Source organism: Scleropages formosus, chromosome 4, assembly GCF_900964775.1.
Source record: "Scleropages formosus chromosome 4, fSclFor1.1, whole genome shotgun sequence".
Lineage (NCBI taxonomy): Eukaryota > Metazoa > Chordata > Actinopteri > Osteoglossiformes > Osteoglossidae > Scleropages > Scleropages formosus.
Window position 1 is genome coordinate 28,886,805 of NC_041809.1, and position 22,980 is coordinate 28,909,784.

Below are 22,980 nucleotides of genomic sequence, written 5' to 3' on the forward strand. Positions count from 1 at the left end.
TTACAATTCATTTAAACTATGGAATTAAAATCTGTCAGTGCAAACGGGGGGTGACCGAAGTTGTGCTTTACTTACGCAGCCACAAATGCTGCCCTGACGTGATTTTTTTTAACCTGCTGCGCCTGAGGTAAAAACGGCATCGTTCGCGACCAGTGAGTTCATGTAACGTCGTTTCATGGCTGAGGAAACGGAGCTAAATTTGTGCAGAAATTCGGATGAGGAACAAGTCGTTCGCGGAAAACAGGTCGAAATGAGAGAAGTGAAGTGCTGAGGAGAGGCGCATCTCCCGCACCCGGACGCGTTCAGCCGCTCAGCCGCGGCACCATTTTTCTCTGAGCCGCTTCCCGCCCGGCGTCTTCGCCGACCCAGCGCGAGCGCACAGGACAGGTGAGCGCGCGAGGCCACCTGCACCTGCACGCCCAGCATACGTAATATGCATATAAAAGCGACACGTCGGTCATTATTATTTTATTATGGCTTCTTTCCTCTCTTCCAGGCGATAGCCGTCCACGTAACCGAGCACGGAACCTCTCTGCCTCTCCGCAGCGGCTCATTGGAATAGCGAAGGAGGGGCGCGTGCGGACGAGTTGTCCCGCGTAGGGGGGTTGTGGTGGAGGGGGGGCGGGGTGGAGAAACGGCGGTCCGGGAGCGCGAGCGCGAGCGGGAGCTGGCGCGCGCGCGCGGGGGCAGAGGCGGGACTCTCAGTCACTCGCACTCATTGGTGTTAGTTGGGGCTGGACGCGGGGCCGGAGACGCACAGAGAGCCGGGGAGCGTCGCTATCACACTGGAGCGCGGAGCCCTGCCTGCCGCCTGCCGCCCGTTGCCCGCCGCCCGCCGCCTGGCCGAACACGGCGCGCTGCTGCTCGCCCGGACCGCACCGCACTCCTAGAAACGAACCTGCTCTTTATGGCATGTGGCTGGTAACTTTTTTCCTGCTGTACTCTTTTCAAGAAGGTAGGTCAGATACTTCAGATATTTCATAAAAATCATGCAGGAGGATACGCTGTGATGTTCCCTTTTTTACTTTTGAAGCACATGTCCGAGCGGCGAACTGGTAAAATTTCAAAGGAATTTCCGAAGTATAAATCATCATGCATTTCATTACTTTATTGTTTATACCCTTAACTGTGTGGAATGCGAAAGAAATCTCAGTCACGGGCTAAATTTCACAGAAATGTGATGCACATGGTGTAAAATGATAAAAATGCGTCCTTTTAATTTTGATATAAATTCAAACACTTTATTTTTTTTCTTGTTTTGATTCGCCCACCATGCCGCGCTATGTGCATTTTTCTCATTTGATCATGTATGTTTATACTCGCTCATCCAGAATATTGTATCCAAATTAAATGTTGCATGAGTGCATATGTAAAAATGAGAAGGACGAGATTAGGAAATCTGTAGACATACAGACCGGATAATACCGTTCTTGAATTTTGCGGCTATTTTATTGACAGACTTGTTTATGTCAGCCAGCCCATCAAATTTGCAAATTTGCATGTTTGTTGAATTCTACAGGAGGAATGGGATCTGGAAATATTTATTAATGTTTGGGGTGCTGGTGTATGGTGATGGTGGTGGTATGTGTGTGTGTGTGTGTGTGTGTGTGTGTGTGTGTGTGTGTGGGGGGGGGGGGGGAGGGGGGGGGTGTTGAAACATCATTAAGGCTGCTGAAGTCCATCATTCCGGGTATTTTTTTTCTATTCATTTTTTCGTTCTTAGCATGAAATACAGCTACATTTGTCTGTGTACAAGTCAGAACAAATGGGTAAAATGCATGGTAATACAATATATATTATATAATGTATAATGCAGATTGTGCTTCAATGGGGGGAAGGGGTATGCAAATAAATTTGCTTTAGAATGGAAGTTTCCTTAGTTCCATAAAACATGTTTAAAATTATCTTTGATCCTCCCTACCGTTTCCCTCGAATTCTTCAAATATGAAAGGACCCCTTCTCTGTTCTGTAACTCAGTGATATTCCAAAAAATAAAAAAAAAAACACCCACCTGAAAGGACATGATTACATTTGTTCTTGCTTGCATGCACATTTCTTTGAATTTCAGCTCACTTTTATGTATGAAAATGAAATACTCTATTAAAAATGTTCAGTGCGAGCCACAATCCGATGCCCTTGTGTTGCACAGCTGTTTCACACTGCAGTGTGATCAGTCTTAACTCCATCTCTATCATCACTTGTGCTGGGATGTGACAGTATATATTCTCAGGGTTCTTAATATGTTCTTTTGTCCGATTGCAAAGTTTTATGTAATTCTTTGTGGCTGCGGTATTGCTTTTCTGTGTCCTGTGTAACGGACTGCAATGGGAAAGATTATAGCCCGGTTTGGCTCTTTTGCATCTTGAATGTATTCGAGATTCTGAAGGTTGCAGTGGATGGGAGTGGTGTGGTAAGTGGGCGGTGGACTGGGCTGTAGGTGAGGCGATGCTGTTAAATCCTAAAGTGGACATAAACTTGCAGATCCTGTGTTTTTGTCGCTACTTTACCCATTAATATTGTTTTATGTCAAGTAACTGCACAAGGCCTGTCCGATTTAAAAAAAAAAAAAAAAAAAATCTGACGTTGCCATGATCGTTAAATTAAATATTAGATGAAATGCGTTTGATTAATGCATAAGCATATGGAAGAAATGCATATTTCATAGACGTGGCGCACCATCATTAATTTAAATTTGAAATAATTGTGAGATATTCCTCTCCAAGTGCAATGTTTAAGTAGTGTATTGAGGAAACGGGATTAAAATGTGGAAACCATGAAGAGCGCAGCGATTTTTTTTCCCGAAATTTTCGGGGTTTAAGGTTTGTTTTAATTATTTGGTTCGAAGAAGTGCTAATTTCGACAACCGTGGACACTCCAAATGTGTGACTTAGCCCCGACAAGCACACCTGAACCCTGGGGAAGGGTCTTAAAGTGAATGTTCCCCCCATCCACCCCTCACTCAGCTGAGGGACTCATCATTTTATGGAAATTAAATGCAATGAAAAGGGCGGCAGTAAAATATGAATTTGCATTGCATTTCAATTATGTTATGAATATAGCGTCTACACATTTTTCTCCGATTTTCTTTCTCAGAGAAATACGTTAAATTTTTTAGTACGAGAAGGCTATTAAATGGCAATGTTACCACCCTTTTGCAATATTATAATGTTGGTAATCAGCATGGTTATTTTATTTTATTTCATCTTATTTTTTTTTAATTCCACATAGTTCCGTCTCCCGATTCGCATTTAAAAGAAGAGATTTTTACAACGTGTTTAGGAATAAAGATCGTTTTTCTTTTTTCTAGCCAGTACAGATTTCACTCTCAATTTTCGCGTTGTGTTTTTCATTAAACGACCTTAATGTAGCATTATGTCGGTGGAAATAATTACTGGCAATATTCCTCGTGAAGGTAGCAGTGCATTTCTGCTGCGCGCAACTTTGAGTGCTGACAAATCTCTGCTTTCAAACAGCCCTTTTCCTTGAATTGAGGAAAACATAGGTACAGAGATGGTGTTTCTGATAAATATGTCACAGCTCCTCCCCAGTCATTAGCACCTCTGCCCCCCCGGCCCCCTCCCTCTCTCTTCATCCGCCACCCCACCCCTCCTAGAAATATGCAAAATTGGGTTCTCTCCATTTTTATCTCCAAATCCCCTGCTCTTCCCAGCTGCGCAATTAGTCCACAGAAAAAAGCAAATCAGGTCAATCGCTAGAAGGGTTCCATTTTTATTTAGAAATCCTTCTTATTATTATAATACTTTCAGCCAGTTTTTTTCCTTAAATTTGTATTTCTGATTAATTTCCTTTATTGGAACAAAAAAAAATCCGAATATAATTGTTTTGTTTAACAATTTATGTGTGTTAATAACTCCTGCAATGGAGTAAAACCGGGGTGATAAATAATCACAGATTGCAGAATTAGGCTACACGTGGCTATCCATTAGTGTATATGTGTCACCTTCAGGTTAACGCATAAAATAACATTGTTGTCATTGTGATCATGATTAAGCTCGTTATGATGATGACTAAAATTATTATCATTATTGCTGTTAGGGAAATACCATAAATAGAACAGTTCAGTTGTATTTTATGATGTATCTGCTGTGACTGTACTAAGCAAAGCAAAGCAAAAATTCTGTTTAAATCTGATTAATCTTCTCGGTGTTTTCTGCAAGGTTTCTTCAATGGAAATGTATTAAGCAGGTGGCAGATGTTTTATATTTAGCAGCGTCGCGATGGCTGAGCATAGGGGCGCAACACCTTGTAAGGTATTGGGGGCCCAAAAATATTAATGCTCAGTCAAGTAATATTCCACATTCCACATTGGAAGCTCGGGATTGCAGGTTTGCATGAGCATAGGGTACGCCCCCCTCTCCTGTCACACCTTACACGTTCAGACACCTGAGCACAGGAGGGCGCGTGGCCGCAGTCGCGCGCCCACCGGCGCCTCTCAGAGCGCTGCTCTCGCGTGGCCGTCTCGAAGGATCCGGATAACCCCCTTTGGAGCCTGCGTTCGGGCCGCCTCCTCATGGTGTGTCTGAGGATTTTGAGAAAGCAGAGCCATCTTTGGTTTGCGGGACTCGAACGGTCCATCGGGGCTCCGCAGTAACCGGCGGAAGACGCGGCAGAATGAGTCTATTTCACCGCATCATCATCATCATGATGATCACACCTTGCGGTTTCACAGATTCGATTAAACTACCTATAAGAATTTCCCTACAGGCTTTTTCATGATGACCTGCCCGTACTTCTTTCATTTAGCGACTTACAATATTTACAGTTGAGCAATTTCAGGGTAGGCACTTTGATCAAGGTTAGGCACAGCGCGAGGTGGGCATCCAAAGCGGGACCTTCGGAGCCAAAGGCAGTGAGACGCTAACCGCTGTGCTGCTGTCTGCCAGTATAGCCTTAGGCACCTTGGACGACAATTAATCAATATATACAGCAGAGTACTCTCGCTACATTAATTCAGTGTAAATAACTTGATCAAGGGTATTACAGCAGAAGTGAGATTGGAGCCCTGGACCTTCCGACTGCAAGGCGGCAGCCGTAACCAATAAAGAAGGATATATTAGCGAGTTTTTCGGAAATGAGCGCAAAATATTGCTAAAAATCATGGGTAGAAATTTTGCCGCACGCCCCCCCCCCCACGCCAAGCTAAGTATAGCCTAATGAAATTCTCTTTGTTTCGCTCTCTCTCCCCCGGTCTGTGTCCTAAATTTAAATTCGAAATGAATTCATTTGAATTACTAAGAGTTCTGTGCACGCGCTCGCCGCGCGCGTCTCCCTCACTCCGACACGCGCGCGCGCGCTGGGAGACCGGAGGGAGGGGAGCGCGGAGAGCGGAAGCGCCTCAAAAGGGACCGAGGAGCTGCAGAAAAGGCGCGCGCCACCACACAGCGCCCGATCCGGAGAATGTGATATTCATCACAACCCAGAGATGATCGTCTTTGATTTGAAGGGGAACGTGTCCCCAGGGGCGCGGAAGCGGCACGCGATTTCACTGAGGCTGCAGAAGGCCCGAGGTGCGCGGCTGCGGACTCCACAGCAGGTGGCGCAGTGGTTGAGGGGCTTCGTTGTCTTTGCCGTGTGAAGGTCGCTGGTTCGAATGCCCCCTCCTGCTGCGCTGCGCTTGATCAGTTACCCCCTCGTGTAACTTGCACAGACATACTGTACACGTAACCGTTTTGATGATGGGTAGACAATGCTTAGATTTTTTAAAGTAATCTTTATGAAAGCAGATAACGAAAGGATTTGATTGTTATGACATTATAACCGCATGACTGGATATATGGTAAATCAGAGATATATGAAAATTCAAGAAGATATATACGTTCGAGTCCTGCTCTGTCTGTGTGGAGTTTGTATGTTTTCCCCATGTCTGCGTGGGTTTCCTACAGGTGCTCTGGTTTCCTCCCACAGTCCAAAGAAATAGGCACAATATAGGATTTAATTTACCCTCTCTCTGTATCATGCTGTTCAGTGTTTCAAAATAATTTAAAAAAAGATGTGGCCAAATCAGCTACTTCCTAAAAAAACTAAAATAGCACCTGGGTGGGGCGAGAGGACATGGGTTCGATCCCCGCTCAGTCTGTGTGGAGTTCGCATTTTTCTCCCTGTGTCTGTGTGGGTTTCCTCTCACACTCCAAAGACATGCTGTTCAGGTTCCCCATAGTGTGTGAGTGACACAGAGAGTGTGTGTTTTATTGATGTATGAATGAGTGACCCAGTGTAAGTAGTGTATCTAGCAGTGTAAGTCACCGTGGTGAATAAGGTGTGTGGGCTCAACACTACATAGTATCCATTGTAAGTCGCTTTGGAGAAAAGCATCTGCTAAATAAATAAATGTAAATATCATTGTTCCTTTAATTGGACAGCTAGTTATATTTATTCATTTAGCTGATACTTTTTTACAAAGTGGCTCACAGTGTTAAGTTACAATCATTTATTTATGCAGAGATATAATTTTACTGGAACAATTTAGGGTAAGTACCTTGCTCAAGGGTACTATAGCCGGAGGTGGGAATCAAACCTGGGTCCAAAGGCAGTAACTCTAACAACTATTCTACCAGCTGCCCCACAAATCTGTTTGTTTTTGTAAGTTTATGTATAAATATATAAATTATTTCCACTGTGAGATAAACTATATGCACCATAATAGGGCCACTGTTTTTTTAGCTGTAAGAATGGAAAAATCTATTTGGCAAGTATTATTAAGCAGAACTATTGATAAATAAATATAATAATGAAAAACATATTCATGAATTTCAAATTAAAATGAGTTCAAAGTGCTATGCGGAAGAATCGGTACAGCCAGACAAATCTTGGTTTCTTCCTGTAGCATCAAATCTGTCTGTATAACTACATTTCATGCTGAGACACAGGAGGGCACAGGTGTGGCAAGTGAGGCATCATAACACTTGGTTTTTAAAAAAAAGTCTCCTGTACTGAAGGGGAAAACTGGGTGAAACATAAATGAATAAAAAAAGCTGATCCAAAAACATTTGAAACTCAAAATTACTGCCACCTGAACAACACTTTAAGCATGTCAGAGACACATGTGCTATCCTTAAATTCTTGCGCAGAATTTGATATCCCTATTTTAAATTGATCAGATTCACTGAATACTGTGGGTTTCCTTCCTCAGCCCTAGGACGTGTTTCAGGTGAGTTGGTGGCCATAAATTGCCCGTAGCCTCAGCCACTGGTTAGTCAGGGCTGTTCCCAAGCCCAGGTAAGCGGTGAGGGTTGACATCAGGAATGGCACCAGGTCGTGAAATCTGCTTCAACCACGCCTCCGAATGCTGTGGCACTTGAAGGTAAAATGGTCAAACCTGGGTTCTCCTGCAAAAAAATGTGCTGTGAAATGTGAATAGTAGTAGATACTATTTTAAAAGTGTGAGGATGTTTCTACAGCTAATGAGTCCTCAAATAAAAATAACCTTTCTTAGGCAGCACCTAAACTTTCCATGTAAGCCTGTCCACCTTACAAAAGAAACCATATACAATAAATGGGATGGAAAATGCGCTAGAGGGTTTGCACATGGGGCTGTTAATACCCTACAGAGGATTAATTAACAAAGGAGAGAAAAACGTGGAAAAAAATTGTTTTTCTCATTACTCCTATGATGCTATTGTTTTTTTCTCTTGCTTTCGTCAAGTTGCACATGACACTTTTTTACATGTGAACAGCGGAAGAGGTGCAGTCACGAGGGAAGTGCTTCATGCGTATGGAAACAGAAAGTGGTCGGCAAACCCACTGTACAGATGAAATTCCGTGTGGACGCATATCCAACGTTGCTGCTTCTTGTAGAAATAATTTCCACATGGAAAACTTCTAAAACTTTTTTGATTTTGTGTGAACATTCAAATTATGGTTTATCCTCTTGTGGATGTTTGACCATCATACATTAGCTGTATCAGAATGGGTAAAGGTTCAAAAGAGGCACGCAGAGGTGCTAAGATCATATTAAAACTATCATTCATTGGTTAGAAGTCCAAGGTTCAAAGACATGCTGTTCAGGTTCGCCCATAGTGTGTGAGTGACAGAGAGAGTGTGTTTCACTGATGTATGGATGAGTAACCCAGTGTAAGTAGTGTATTTAGCAGTGTAAGTCACCGTGGTGAATAAGGTGTGTGGGCTGATGATACAACGTAGAGTTTGTTGAAGGTCGCTTTGGAGGAAAGCGTCTGCTAAATAAAAAAATGTAATATGAATGTAAATGTAAAAGTATTATACTGAGATTGTGAATTTTAGGTGGAATTTTTCTGCTGCTTTCCTTTTTGGGTTAGAGTCTGCTGGAGGGCTTGCACCTGCTGTCGTGCGAGGTTGTTGATCCCATCTTTTTTAGGGCATCTTTGGACAGAAGAGAGCTGGTGATGGGGTGGCAGTGGATTGCTGAGAATGACCTGTGCGTGAGCCTTGAGATCAGTGGACATTTATACACTTTACCTGTATCTGACAGCTACTGTAGATGAAAGGGGTTTGGGCTAATGCTCAGCAACCGAAGTTTCATTTTTGCCAGGTTACAATAAAACTGTAAAATGCACAGAAACCCGAGAGGCTCTAAGTCAAGGAAAAGATTTGGGGCTTTGTAAAATTATAGTCTATCATATCTGGGTAAGAGATTAGGAAGGGACTTGGTCTGGAAAACATTAAAAACTGTAGAAATTTTAGTCTGATATGTATATTCCTGTCTCAGGAATACGCATAATGAGATGATAAATTTATGCTCAATACAACCCCAGTGCGTTGCGGCTTGTATAGCTTTTTAGGGCGATGTCTGAAGCTGTTAAGATTGTATTAATAACCAAATATTTATTAATCTATTTCTTATGCTGACACTTTTATTATGAAAAGAATTGAATGCCCCCATTTCCCTGACTTGTACGTTTGTTTTCACAAAATTATAGGTGACAGTTTTTGTTTGAATTATTTAGAAGACATTCCTGGATAAAAGTGTATTTTAAACATACTTTTATGCCTTGTGTTTGTCTCAATGAATGATTCTTTACAGGGTGTCCTGGACATACAGTATATATTTTAAATTATGAGAACTAGTATAAAAAATAACATGTCAGAAGATAGGTGCAAAAATCACTATTTGTGACTTTTTAAGTGTTTCTATATGTTGATGGCCTTTCATATGATTCTTGCATACAAATTGTGACTTGACATCAGGAAGTATATTTATGCACCTGTGTTTATTGTTGCCTCAGTGGGGTGTGGAGGGGATAAGAGGTCTCACAAATAGATCAGACAAAGTTTTTCCTGTTCTCAGTGATGGAGGCCCCTGGAAAGAAGAAATGTTGGGTACCAAGGATTATCTTACTTTCATAAAGAATAAAACATTTAAATGTAATATTTAGTTCTTTTCTTAAGTTTTATGTGGAGATGTGAAAGGTGTGAAGTGTAAAAGCAAAGTCGTCATCACTGCTAAGTGGTATGCCCTCGATGAAGTGGTCTCCTTCGACTAAGCAACAACAAAATAAATATGCATTACGTTCAGGAGAAAATAATGAGGTTTTGTTCTTACAAGAGGTGAATTAAGAGGTGAAGCTCAATCCTGACATACACTTTATTGAAAACCCCTACTGTGAGATTATAGATAATTTAATCTTTATTATGGGGCTTTATGCTGTGGGCCAAAATCTGTAATCTGCTGTAAAGAAAAGGGGAGGAGGTGCAAAGACTGACCTGGATTTACCAAGCTAGTGTAGTATTGCACTATTTAATATTTCTCACTATTTCCCCTCAAAGTTAAGTCAGCAGTTTAGAAACACTCCGGCATAAATGAGCTGCAGTTCTTAATTTGGGCGGTGTACTGGACTGAATGTAATTTACCTAAGTGTAGCACTTCCGTTTGTGTTGGATATCTTACAAAAGCGAGCAAGGAAAAGTGTTTTGGCAATTCCATGCCCATTGTTGCTTAACTGATAGACGGTTTGAGTTATAATAGGCATGACTTTTATGTTATGTATGAAATTGTACTAACTGTATCACTGTGTATTATAGAAACAAGTAACCTGATATTGTCCATAGGCCTTGTTTTTCGCAGGGAGTCAGGCCCTGCCCTGGCTCCCCATCATCCCCCAGCAAAACTCTGATTTCCTTTTCAAACCCAGAACAGGCTCTCTTACCTGCCTGACCTAGGGAAGGAAGATAGTGTGCTCCTCTGCTCTCCTGATTATGAGGCCAAGGAAGCTGTGTGTGTTAAATATGAAAGGAGATTAAATGGATTTAACTCACTGTGTCTGACATACAGTTTAGAATCACCTAACATATCTTTCCGTTTTCAAAGGCAGTTTAGAAAGATATAACTCTGCTTCCGCTCCTATCTAATGTAGTACATATTATCCCGGATGCTTGCATTTTCTATTCCATACCAATACTGTTTCCATGTTTTTTTTCTATACATCTTCATATTTTATTCCAGGCATTTGTTAGTCGCTGTGATTTTAAGGATTATGTAGTTGTTCTTTTACTGTTGTTTTCCAGCTTCCTCTTAGTGCATTTATTGCATTGACTTGCGAAAGCACAAAATGTAAAAGATTTTGCCAATGATTTAACTATACAATATAAAGTCAATTATTACTGAATCTGATCATGACTGTTATATATTATGAATAGCATGTAATAAGGTTGCGTATACAGGGAAATTTCCCAAAAATGGTCCATTGTTGAGTTAGCTGTTAGGAACTTGGGATCTACAACATATGTTCATCATTTGATGTGCATTTTAATTTTTGTTTTTAACGATGAATTTAATATTCACTTACATGTTTTTTTGCAAATGTTGCAAAGCATTGTATGAGGATATATGTATAATATCCTATCGGGAAGTAAAAAATTTCATAGAGAGGATATGGAGAAGGAAGTAAACGTGTAAAATAACCCTTTGAAAGTACTAAATATTCTTGCGTCAGCAGAAGAATGAGCTGCAAACATTTAAATGCTGATGGGGAGTAACAAGTTTCAAGAACAATATAGGTGAATGAGATTATATTTGAATTCCGTATTGAATTCCTGCAAGAGCTGTATTCAGATTTAAAGTGGAATTTTTATGCAGTGTTTCAGAGCCCCTTCATTCCTGCTTGTGTGTGATATGATGTTCTCTCTCTCTCTCTCTCTCTCTCTCTCTTTCAGTGAACAGCGAGGATGTGGGATTGACGAGGTTGTACTTTGTGAATGCCTCACTGCAGAAGGTGACGTTCTCTAGCTCGGTGGGGGTGTCCCTGCCATGCCCAGCTGGGGGCACCCCCAATGTCATCTTGCGCTGGTACCTGGCTACCGGCGATGACATTTATGATGTCCCCCACATCCGCCATGTGCACGCCAACGGGACACTGCAGCTGTACCCATTCTCCCCCTCTGCCTTCAACAGCTACATCCACGACAATGACTACTTTTGCACTGCAGAGAATCAGGCCGGCAAGATTCGCAGCCCTAACATCCACGTCAAGGCTGGTAAGAGAGATGAGAGCAAGCAAGCTTGGGGAGAGGGAGCAAAAGGGGTTCAAAGAGTGGAGAAGTGTGGAATGGTAAAGACAATGGTAAAGAGCAGAAGCCCTTGCAGAACTGAACATTAAAACAGTAGCTGCGCAATGCGCTGCTGGTAGTAGTGACCTTGTGTTGGAGACCAGTGCTAGACCAACTGGTAGGAAACAGTTGGTGGAGATGACCTTGGGCAAGGAGCCATATAGACCCTGCCAGTAAGCTGGCAAAACCAGAGGGCCACAACTTAAATCAAACAGATATGTCGATGGCTTGAGAACGGAGTGTTTGCACTCAGGGGACCCACTGTGTCGCGGTTGGCAGATGCTGGGTGAGGAAAGAAGGAGAGGGTGTGTGCAGACTCAGTGCTGTCTGGCACAGAGGAAACATGCTGGGAAATGCAGTATGGAACTGATATGTACATTAGAGCATTTAAGGTGTGATAAGGAAGACAAAAATACCAAGACAAACACAATCGTACACCCACAGATAAAAAAAACGCATACATACACAGACTCAGATACTCACTCACACACCATATTCAGATTAGAGAAAGTGTAAATAGCAGTGTGCATGTTTCATGCAAAGGGAAACATATCAATGAATGTATCCTTCCTCACCCACATGTAATTTATTCACACATACTTTCATTCTAATGCTATTCTGACTATAATTTATTACCAAATTCTGTTATATGAATGTGGTGCAATGGTCTTAAGAGTGATGGTCTTTTTAAATTTGATCCCAGTAGACTCAGTATTTCCATGTAGCAATAGTCATCTGGCACATTTCATTGCGATTTGTGTTACATGCTCCCTTGTTAATCTACCTCCACTCTTCTTTCTGTCTTTCCATCCCTTCATCCTCTCCCTCCTTCCCTCCTGTTATTTTGTATCAGAAGGCAATCCCACCTCCACCTTCCACTGTCAACATCTGTTTTCATATATTGCCCTGCATGCTGGCAAACACTAATACTCATAATAATACCAGTGCCAAGCTTGGATTAAAAGGCCAACTCTGATCAACGCACCAGCCTGCCAGTCCATCCATTCCCAGTTGAACTCCACCCTCAAGAGGGATTTGCTTTTACGAAAACCAGAGGTCAGAGGTTTTTCAGGATGGATCACATCTCCAAAGTCTCATTCTGAGATCTTCAATGACAAAGTAGAGTATATGAATCTTCCACTGTAGTTTCCTCTTGGTTATTACTCCATATTGAATGATTAACTGCTTCATCCAAGAATGGATCTACATTTAATGGCTGCATAACTGAAAGACATGTATTTCCTTGATCTGTCAGTCTCTGTTTATTTAGATAAAGGCCAATTTGTGTTAGTCTGTAAAGTACCAAAGAGCCTGGGTTATTTCATCTTTCCGGTATTTACATATCTCTTAGTACATCCTTCCAATCATGTTTGTTTTTTGGTTGTCATTTTCAATATAGTGACTTACTGGAGGAGGTTTTGTTAGTATGTGTCTGAACATTGTTATCATTTGTTCAGTCCAATCTGTCTCATAACAAGAAGTCCATGTTTTTTGTTTGATTTAGTATCCTTGAGCAGTGTATTTCCTCTGCACTCTGAATTGTTCCAGTTAAAATTACACAGCTGTATGACTGAGTAAAACATTTTAAGTTGTCTCGAAGAAAAGCATCATCTCAATGAATAACTGAAATGTGTGTATTTATATACACTATAATGTATAATGAAAATAATATTCAGTATAATAGTATGTTATTACTTTGAGAAAAGATCCATCAAGATGTAGAAGCTTTCTTTGAATACCTCCCATCTAGGATTGTAACAAAAAGTGGAGGTTTTCAAAAATGCATAATAAGTAGTAGAACGTAGTTTAAAAGCTTTTAATGATCAGCATTTGTATGTCTAAAGGCTATGAGGGCTGAGTGGTTAAGGTGTTAGACTTGAAATTTGCTGTGGTTTTTCTGTGCAGGTTTGAATCCTGCTTGTAGCTCAGAGAATTAAAAAAAAAAATCACACTGATCAGCACAACTAATTCTTCATACATGTGTGACTTTACATAGGGAGAGCTGCTGCCTTTTGACCCAAAGGTTGCAGGTTTGACTCTCACTTCCGGCTGTAGTACCCTTCGGCAAGGTCCTTACCCTAAATTGCTCCACTAAAATTACTTGACTGTATCAATAGGTAAATAATTATAAGTCGCTTTGGAGAAAAGCATTGGGTGTAAAATAAATACAAAAGCCTGAGTCAACTAATTACACACACACACACACACACACACACACACACACACCAACTGAAACCACTCATCCCAAGCTTGGTCATGGTGAACTAGAGCCTAGCCTGGCAACACAGGGCACAAGGCTGGAAGGGGAGGGGACACACCCAGGACAGGATACCAGGCTGTCACAAGGCACCCCAAGCAGGACTCAAACCCCAGACCCACCAGAGAACAGGCACCAGTCAAACCCACTGTGCCACCGCATCCCTTCGTTGACCCGTTTATACTACTGAAAAATAATAGGATATATTTGCATGCATTGTATCCTGGAAAACAGAAGTCACTTTCTGTTCCCAAGACAAGTGGTCCTTTTTTTAAACTGCAGCAACCACAACAGCAATACATACAGTACATATAAACCTGTATGAGTCTTTTTTTCTCTTTTGAGATTTTGGCTACATCTGAAGTGATTACCAAACTATATAATAGGCCAAACTAAAAACATCATAAGGATCTAGTTGTTTTTTAATATTTTGTACTTGTCTGAAATGTCAGCATGTATGTCTCAGTATATTTTGTGTTAAAAGTATAAATATTTTAAAATATTTTTCTCTTTATATTATCAACAACTGCCAAAATACCAAATATCCATTGTCAATTTTGAAAAAAAAAGAAACTTTTTTAAACTATTCAGTTACCCATTTTAAAATATTTAATTTTGATTAAAATACATGACTGTATACATGTTGTATACTTTAAGATATTGCCTTACATATAGCTTATTTAGCTTTTTTTTTTTAGAAATAACTGAGGGATTTCATTATTAAAAGCAGGTGCACAGTATATCTACACTATATTTAGGTCAACTGAGCTGATCTAAATTTGAGCTGTTTATTTAAAAAGTAAAACATATTTTAATTTATTAATACATCCATTCATTCCATTTGAATGTTTATTCATTTAATGTAGGACATCCATTGGTTGATGAATAATTAAAAAACAGTGTTGAGTTTCTCTGTGGTAAATCCTTTTAATGACTATGATGCTAGCTGAGCTCTTGTTACAGCAACCCATGAGCCCTGTTTCTTAGCAACCAGTGAAAATACCCAGGTGTTTAATGATAATTAAAATTACTATGTGGTCATTAGAAAGGAATTTTAATATGCACATACAGACAGGGATTTCCATATGGTTCCCGAAATTTTAATATGTACCTGATGTATTCAGTTTAATACTTGTATAATTTTTTTCCCGTATCTATTAATATTTTTGACAAAAACATAAACAAATTAAACAAAACTGTTAAATCATTTCATTCAGTTCAGTAAATGAATACCTCAAATGATAATTTCTGACACTATATCTAAATGTCCTGATTAATAATGTGTCTTGGGAAACTCTAGCAGATAAATCCATGCATTCCACACTCCGTTTAGATTATGTAATGACATGCATTCCCTCAACTCATGATCATAAACTTTTTACCTAAATGTGAAAAATGATTATGTGAAGTATTTAGTTTTTACTAATTGCTGAAACACTTTGTTCTGTACTACTGTACATTCTCAAAACTAAAAACATTCCTACATTGATCTTTTACTAAAAAATACAATGTCATCCAGAAATATTCAAAGGAATAGAGTAAATTTAAAACTAGAAATTATATCTGCACTGAAAGCATTACAGAAAACACAGTATAGCTATCCAGCTGGTTTAGCTGGCCTTTCTGAAAGAAATATGTGAATAGTTTAAGAAACTATTGGCCTTTCGACATTCATCCAGTGTGTGTGTATTTTTTTGGGATGTTTATGTATTCAGTCAAAAATAGTTCTTAAAACAGAACATTAATGTTGAATATTGCCTTAAGTATTAAAATTTAAAAATATCCTATACAATACAAATAATAAAAGAAACTGGATAAATTATACATTTTATGCCATTTTCAATATACCGTATGTATACATGGAAACAAAGATGTTCAAAGAAATACAAGAAAACAGTGTGTTGCAAAATAATGAAACAGTGCCCAACCAAAAATCATTGAAAAATTCAGTGTGGCAGAGAAAACTTAATTATGGCATCATACGATATGTTAAAAAAGGAAGAACATATTTTCTAGAAACCACATTAACAGTCATGCACCAAATTATGTTTAATCCAGGGAGTGGCTGGAACAAGGCATGAAATTCAAGGTTCTCAAATGCCCACATATAAAAAATATAGAGATGTTAAACACAAAAACAGCAATTCCTAACTAAAAAGACATGCTTGCTAAAACCTACAGGGCAAAGAATAAGGCCTTCTAAGGGTTTTCAAACACAGCAAAAATACAGCAATCAACAACCCCCTCCCAAAAAAAAAAAAAAAAAAAAAAAAAAAGCCAGCAAAACACCTCCCAGCCTCTGCCCAAAGTCCTTTATTAAGAAGATTCTCAATTATAGTTAACTGGCTGCACCTGGTGCTCAGTACCCCTTAATGAGTCTGCACCCAGGTGTAGCTGTCAGTCACAGAATTGTGGGTGTGGCCCTGGCAATTTCCAGTCACAAAAAGTGTCCAAGACTGCCAAGACTAAACTGAATCAACAACACGGTGATCCATTCCCAGTAAAACAATAAAAAAATATGCTGTAAAAGCTTTTTATGTTAGGTCCCATGTTCAGAAACTGCTTATATCCATGGCTAGGTGTGGAAAAATTACCCTGGGGAATTTAGTGGACTCTCTTCGCCAAAGGGACACAATTCACAGAAGCTAAACTTGCATTTTATAGCGGACAGAATTTTAGATGCAGAAAGTAATCGAGGTGCAGTTTATCTGTGTGATTTCCTTATTTTTGCAGGGGCACACCACACAAGAACTGCCTGTAGAATTGAGGGTCACATAGGCAATATGAATATGATTGCAGCAGATAGAGTGATTCAAGTATAGATTTTAGGAGATTAGGAGAGTTTAATCAACCTCCTTAAATGCTGGAAGGGATTCAGCAGTTCTGAGAGAGAGGGAACTCATTTTACCACATCAGATCCAAAACAGAGAAGCTTCAGACTTTTGACCCCAGGTGAGCGGGACCATCCAGTGGCCAGAGGTGGAGCACTGAAGTGTTCTTGTTGCAGTGTAGGAACAGTGTCCACAACACCTTCATCTGACTTGTAGCATTTCACAGTCTTTCCTGCATTCAAATGCATTTTTGTTTGAGAAAGCCAAAGCATGCCTTTCAACCTAAATTGCTGTTGCCAGTTGTTAAACATGGTGCACCTTGGCATTCTAGGGATCCAAATAGTTCTACGATTATTCCGAAATGCAGCAGGCCCAATAGTGACTCACTAATATGTCATCACAGTAGGTGATAAAGTTGAGCCTATGCTTCAAACACATGTGAAAATATGGATATTGTGAAACATCTGGATATTAAAATAAAATAGACCCTAAGACACTTAAAAAGATTCAAGTTACTTCATGGACATCCAGATGTGTTTGAATTCAAATCTTTAAAAGTTTCTCCAGAATAGATAGATAGATAGATAGATCCCACAAGGGAAATTATGTTACAGCAGCAGAATACAGGTATTAAAATACTTGCAATATAAAAAATATAAAACAAATATGTAAAAGTTCCGTGTTTACAGTTGGCATACTTTATCATTGGCTTTAATCTATATGTTTTAAAATAAATAAATAAATAGCAAAATATTTTGTTTCCAGTAAAAGCAAAGGTGCAGTCAGTCTACTTAGGTTTTGTAGCATTCGATAACAAAACATTTTGATTTATCAAACCCGTCACACATAATTTTGCGGTACTTGATAACCTTTAACCAGCATCATTTTAAATCAAAATTCATGCTGGCAAGTGAAAGATTACCTCTCCATAACCAAGTTATCTCACATTTGTTAGGTTTGGAAGCGTAAAATCGGTTGAAAGAGCGATTGATTCAGACCCCTTCAAGTAGAATGTGTAGGGTTTCTGCTAAAAGGCACTTGACAAGGTAAGAAAGGGTGCTGCACTCTTCAGAGTATAGTGGGACAACAAGAACAAATTCCCTGAGATCGCAAAACTGTGCCTCTAGCACACCAGACAAGGTGAAAACTCTGGTTTTTTTAGCACTAAATCCATACAGCAGTTAATATACCATGGCACTGTGCAGTTGGGTGTAGGTTTGAGCCCTGTTCTGTATGTGTGCACTTTCAATGTTCTCTCCATGTTCATGTGAGTTTCCTCCTGGTGCTCCAGTTTCCACACACAATCCAAAGACGTGTTTCTGGTGAACTGGTGACTATAAATTGCCCTTAATGTAAGTGTGTGGGTTAAATGGTTCTGTTGTATAAATGGGCAAATTATTGTAGGGAATTTAGTGTAATGCATTGTACCGCACTGTACCATTATAACTACTGTAAGTGGCATTGGGCACAAGTGTGTTCAAAATGATCAAATGGTGTCTTCCATGCTGGTTCTCAACCCTAGTCCTCACCTACTCTTGCCTAATTTGCTTTTTTGGCATTATGACATGTTACTTGTGCATAGTGTCATGGTTAGAACTTCTGCCTTGACCCATGCTTCATGTGTTAAGCCTTGAATCCTACCTCTTACTGTCATACCCTCAATCTAGATACTTGCATTGAATTGCCCCAGGTACATAAAGCAGTGGGGTATTTCAAGGCTCATAACACTGTAAGTTGCTTGGGAGAGAACACACACACAACATCTTGTCTCAAGGCAAACCAGATCCTAATCCAGCAACACAGGGCACAAGGCTGAAGAGACACATCCACATAGGACACTAGTCCACCACAAGGTATTCTAAGCAGGACTCGAAGCCCAGACCCACCCCACAGCAGGCCCTGGGCAAATCCGCTGCACCACTGCACCTTCTTCAGTGAAATGTATTTTCTAAATATATAGATATAATTAATAAATATCAGATTTTCAGTATATTCATCCTTATATAACACATATTTTGTATAACAAACAATGGTCCTTGGATAAAGTAATCAGTAATATTTCAATCAGTGTCATGCTCAACTTCAGTAAAGCACAATTAATTAAGGATTAGCTTTCGCAAAAGCAGAATGCAAAAGGTCATGCAGAAGCTAGGGTTAAGAACCATTATTAACATTGTTAATATTGAACATTTTATTTCATTCTGTCTATGCTATTTTAAAAGCCATGTCTGGGTCATCATAGACATCAGTTTTTATTTGCTTCAATTTCTGTGTGTTTGTAGAAAGTCATTTAAAGGGCTAACTTTGACTTGTACACCACTTTAGCTTTATTTAAATATATATTGCTCTGCTTCAATTTGTCTCGTGTATTATTATTGTTGTTTTAGTCTTGTTTTATAGATGTGCTTCAGTTGATTTAGTCAATTATTTTTCTGTGTGAATTCTTTCCTCCATTAATATAATGGAAAAGAATCTGTGTTTTGGTTACTACGCCCCAACACTAATCTTATTGTTGTATTTTTTTCTTCATATTGTCTAAAATGGTCAGCTTGTGGTTAAGATAATTGCTGTAGTTCCTTAAAAATGTACATACTTTGAATCCTTCTACGTTTCAGCATGACGTATACCTTGGCCTGCTCTACGAAACTGGCGAAGCGTTGAATCGGGGAGCTAACACTGGAATACAGTATTAGTTATATCATAAGCGATAAGCTCTCCCTTTTTATGTTAACTATTTGTATTTGTTGATTAAAAAATTGAAGGGAAGTATCTATGCCCCTAAACACAAATAACAATGTTTTCAAATCAGATCGGAGGGCTGAATAGGTCTCTGGATTCAGTTTTCTTCCTATTGTCATTCACACTGGTAATCAAATTATATGGTGAGAAAATGTGCTTTCCTTAACTGTTCCCATGGAAAATAATTCTGTGTTTATAATTAAAACTGTACATTTGGTTATTAAAGAGATGGAGGTTATGAAGGTTCTTGTGTGATCAAACATTTGTGTGACGCGCGCTAAATTAAAAGCCCTGGGTCCGACTGAAACCACGACGACCTCTGTGCAGTTTTCAGGGAGCCCTACACAGTGCGAGTGGCAGACCAGCGCTCAATGCGGGGCAATGTGGCTGTCTTCAAGTGCCTCATCCCACCTGCTGTGCAGGAGTATGTCAGCGTGGTGTCCTGGGAGAAGGACACGGTCTCCATCATCCCAGGTAGGAATTTTCTTTTTTTTTTGCCTGGGGAGTTGGCTTGATTTGAATGACCAAAGGGGACAGCTGGCCAGGGTGTGTTGTTGGAGTTCACAGTGCTTTGGACAATGGAAAGGAACGCATTTTTCGTTGGATGGGTTGGTCAATGCTTTGCTTGTTTCATTGTTGCTTTGAGAGGGAGAATCCTTTACTTTACCAAACTATGTGATTGCTTTCTGAAGGAAGGTCAATTATTGCAGCAAACTATGTGAATCCAGCTGTGTCTGTTGGACAAATCATCTTATGAGGAACCGAGGGTGGCGCTGGATCATGCGGATGCTGTTTCGTCAGGAAGTCCCACATGGGACCGTGTCCTTTACCCGAGCTCTGGGTCACTCTGGAAGAATGTGCCATTCAGTCATTCTGCCGATGACTTGATTTTCACCTTCTGTCGCTTTTTTCTGCACTGGAGTTAGTGAGTTGTCAGATTTTTTGGCAGGCCAGCATCACAGGGACAGTGAAGTGGTCTGTAGGGTTCCAACACATGAAATGAATGTCAAATATGAAAGTATATGAAAAACAGCTGCAGCTGAAGGTTTGCAATGGATACTTTTTCATTTGACAGGTTTCAAATACCGTGGGGGTTATAACGTAGAATCATCAACATAGCTTAATGATATAATTTGTTTGCGTAAATGAATTTATTGGTAATGCAGTGATTGTTTGGGAGTGACACTCCATAAATGCATGAGCAATTCAGCATGATGATAAAACCTGAAATAGACCGTTTCATGTCTTGTCCTATTAGAAGGTTTTACTTTTTCATCTATGGACCTGGTTCTCCGATTTCTATAAATGTCACATTTTTCAATGTTTTCATTTTGCTATTTTCCTTCAGCCTTTCATAAGATTAGTTGTGTTGCGATTACGATGATGACTGGGGATTGTGTGGACTTTGAGAAGAGTGTCACTCAGTAAGTCAGGGCCTCCAACTTCCTAGCCTGTGTCCCTCTCAGCTGCATACATTCAACACATCATTAGAAGGATATGGGTCTGTGATTTGTGTTCTCTGTCTGTCCTCCTCACAATGTTCTCCAGAACAGTAATGGTCACCCTATGACTACTTGAATACCCTCCTGTGCCTTTTTTCAATGCCTTGATCTTGGGTCACTTTGCTCCTTCCTCCCTGTCTATTTCTCATACTGCCCCATTCAGCATACTATATTGCAAGATCATACCATGTTTAGAAGAGCTATGGCATTGTGGACGCATGAAATGGAGCATGAACGTGATGGGCTTGCCATTGAATCTCATTGTAAACACAGACCTGCTCTTCTTCTTTCAGTCCTCCCTTCTGTGATTGCATTCCCCTCCACCCTTGTCCCAGATGTGTTCTATGGCCTGTCTGGCTGCCTTTACCTGCCATCTGTCTCTGTCTTTGTGTCTCTCTGTTTATAGTGGCCTGCTGAGATGCCGGTTGAGAATGTACCATTCATTAGACTTAGGGTGGCTCATGCGAACCTGGAGAATATGATGCCTCAAGGCTATTAGGTCAACCTTCCTGATGACTGTCCATTGATCTTACAAATCAGTTCTCTGCCTTTGGGTGTCTATATTTACTCTTTAGTGATTATAATTTTTTACTGATTTATGAAAGTATTCTTTAAAACTTGAAAAAGTATGGCAAGCATTTAACATCAAGTCAAGCCAAGTCAGGTGGGTTTTTATTGTCATTCCTCTATATAGGTTGTGTACAGTGGAACGAGATGTTGTTTCTCCGGGACCATGGTGCAACACAGAACAGTGCGTAGGACTACATAAAGCGCAAATACACAACAGCGTGAGACGAGCGCAGGACAATAAATATGCAGAACAGAACATTAGATACACAGGCCAATAAATACACAAGACATGGGCTGAAACTGTAGTGTAGCAGCAATAAGAAAAAACATCAAAGTAAAAACTGAAAAAAATATTCTCCCTACATCATTTTGTATTATTTGTCTGTACGTATACACTCTGTATCTATGAAAGGTGGTACAGATTGACTTCCCGCACGAAGACTTTATGTTGCTTCAAGGAATACAGTGTAATAAAATGTGATAAGATGATGATGATTTCATGAATTTTAGTAGGGGGTGCACTGGCGCAGAGGGCTTGGCCAGTGTCCGCTGTGTGGTGGGTCTGGGATTTGAGCCCTGCTTGGGTTGCTTTGCGGCAGACTGACATCCCAGCCCCGCATTATGTGCTCCCGAGTAAGGCTCCGGCGCTCACTGTGACCGCGTTCGGGGCAAGCGACTGTAGACGTTGCCTGTTGTCAATTAAATCTGTTGCTCAAGTGGAATTCTACATCAGTTTTTTTGGATAACTGAAAATCCTCTCTTCATTTGTGCTGTCCAATGGAGATACAACCCACCTAGAAACTGCAAATACATCTATGTACATAAAACAGAGACAGAAGGTCAAAAGATTACAGTATTTCTCAGGTGTGATCACGTAGTACCATCAAATAAGTTCAAGGAGGGTGTCCAGACATTCCAGAATTCCTTTGAATTTCAGATCAATTTTTGTAGTTTGAGAGAATTGAACATTTTGGAATTTCTGATATTTTAGTCTTTCCCTGGTGGTAGCACTGCCACCTCATAGCATCTGGGCATTCGGTTGTAGGTTTTAATTCAGTTCGGTTAGTGTCGAATTTGAATGTTTTCTCCGTATCTGTGTTGGTTTCTTTCGGATCCTCTGGTTTCCTCCCACACTCCAAATATTTGCCTTGCTGGTAAATTGACAATAAGAAACTGCTCATGGTGTGAATGTGTATGTATGTCTGCCTTATGATGGACTGGCATCCTGTCCAGGGTATACTCCTCATAATCTAGCACCCAGTGACTCTGGGGTAAGCTCTGGATCACAGCAGCCCTGACAAGGATAAGCAGTTAATTTCATTGAACGAGCTCTCTTTCCCTGTCACTTTTTTGAGAACGTGCTCTTGCACTTACATTATGCCCTGTGCTGCAGTGATGCTTTGCCAATGATTGCTTCCAAAGCAGCTTTAAACTTCCAGAGTTTTTACAGACATTTTGCTTGAGCAATTTGAGCTACTTGAAACCGTACTTTTCTGAGGCTTGTGCTAGTAGTGCTCAACTTACAAATCTGTGTTCATGG

General features: G+C 40.2%; 1 protein-coding gene across 2 annotated transcripts in view; it reads left to right on the forward strand.

Moving 5' to 3' along the window:
- The first annotated feature begins 894 nt into the window (after positions 1-894).
- The window catches only part of LOC108934183 (Down syndrome cell adhesion molecule-like protein 1 homolog), a 103,633-nt gene continuing 81,547 nt past the window's right edge, over positions 895-22,980 (forward strand). Inside the window, exons 1-3 of one of the 2 annotated variants that reach the window (XM_029251556.1) lie at positions 895-955; positions 11,149-11,469; positions 19,696-19,842. In XM_029251556.1, coding sequence (XP_029107389.1) covers positions 913-955; positions 11,149-11,469; positions 19,696-19,842 — 511 coding nt within the window. In that variant the 5' untranslated portion in view covers positions 895-912. Of the gene's footprint in view, positions 956-11,148; positions 11,470-19,695; positions 19,843-22,980 lie in introns of those variants that run through there. The other variant, XM_029251555.1, reaches the window with a different exon arrangement.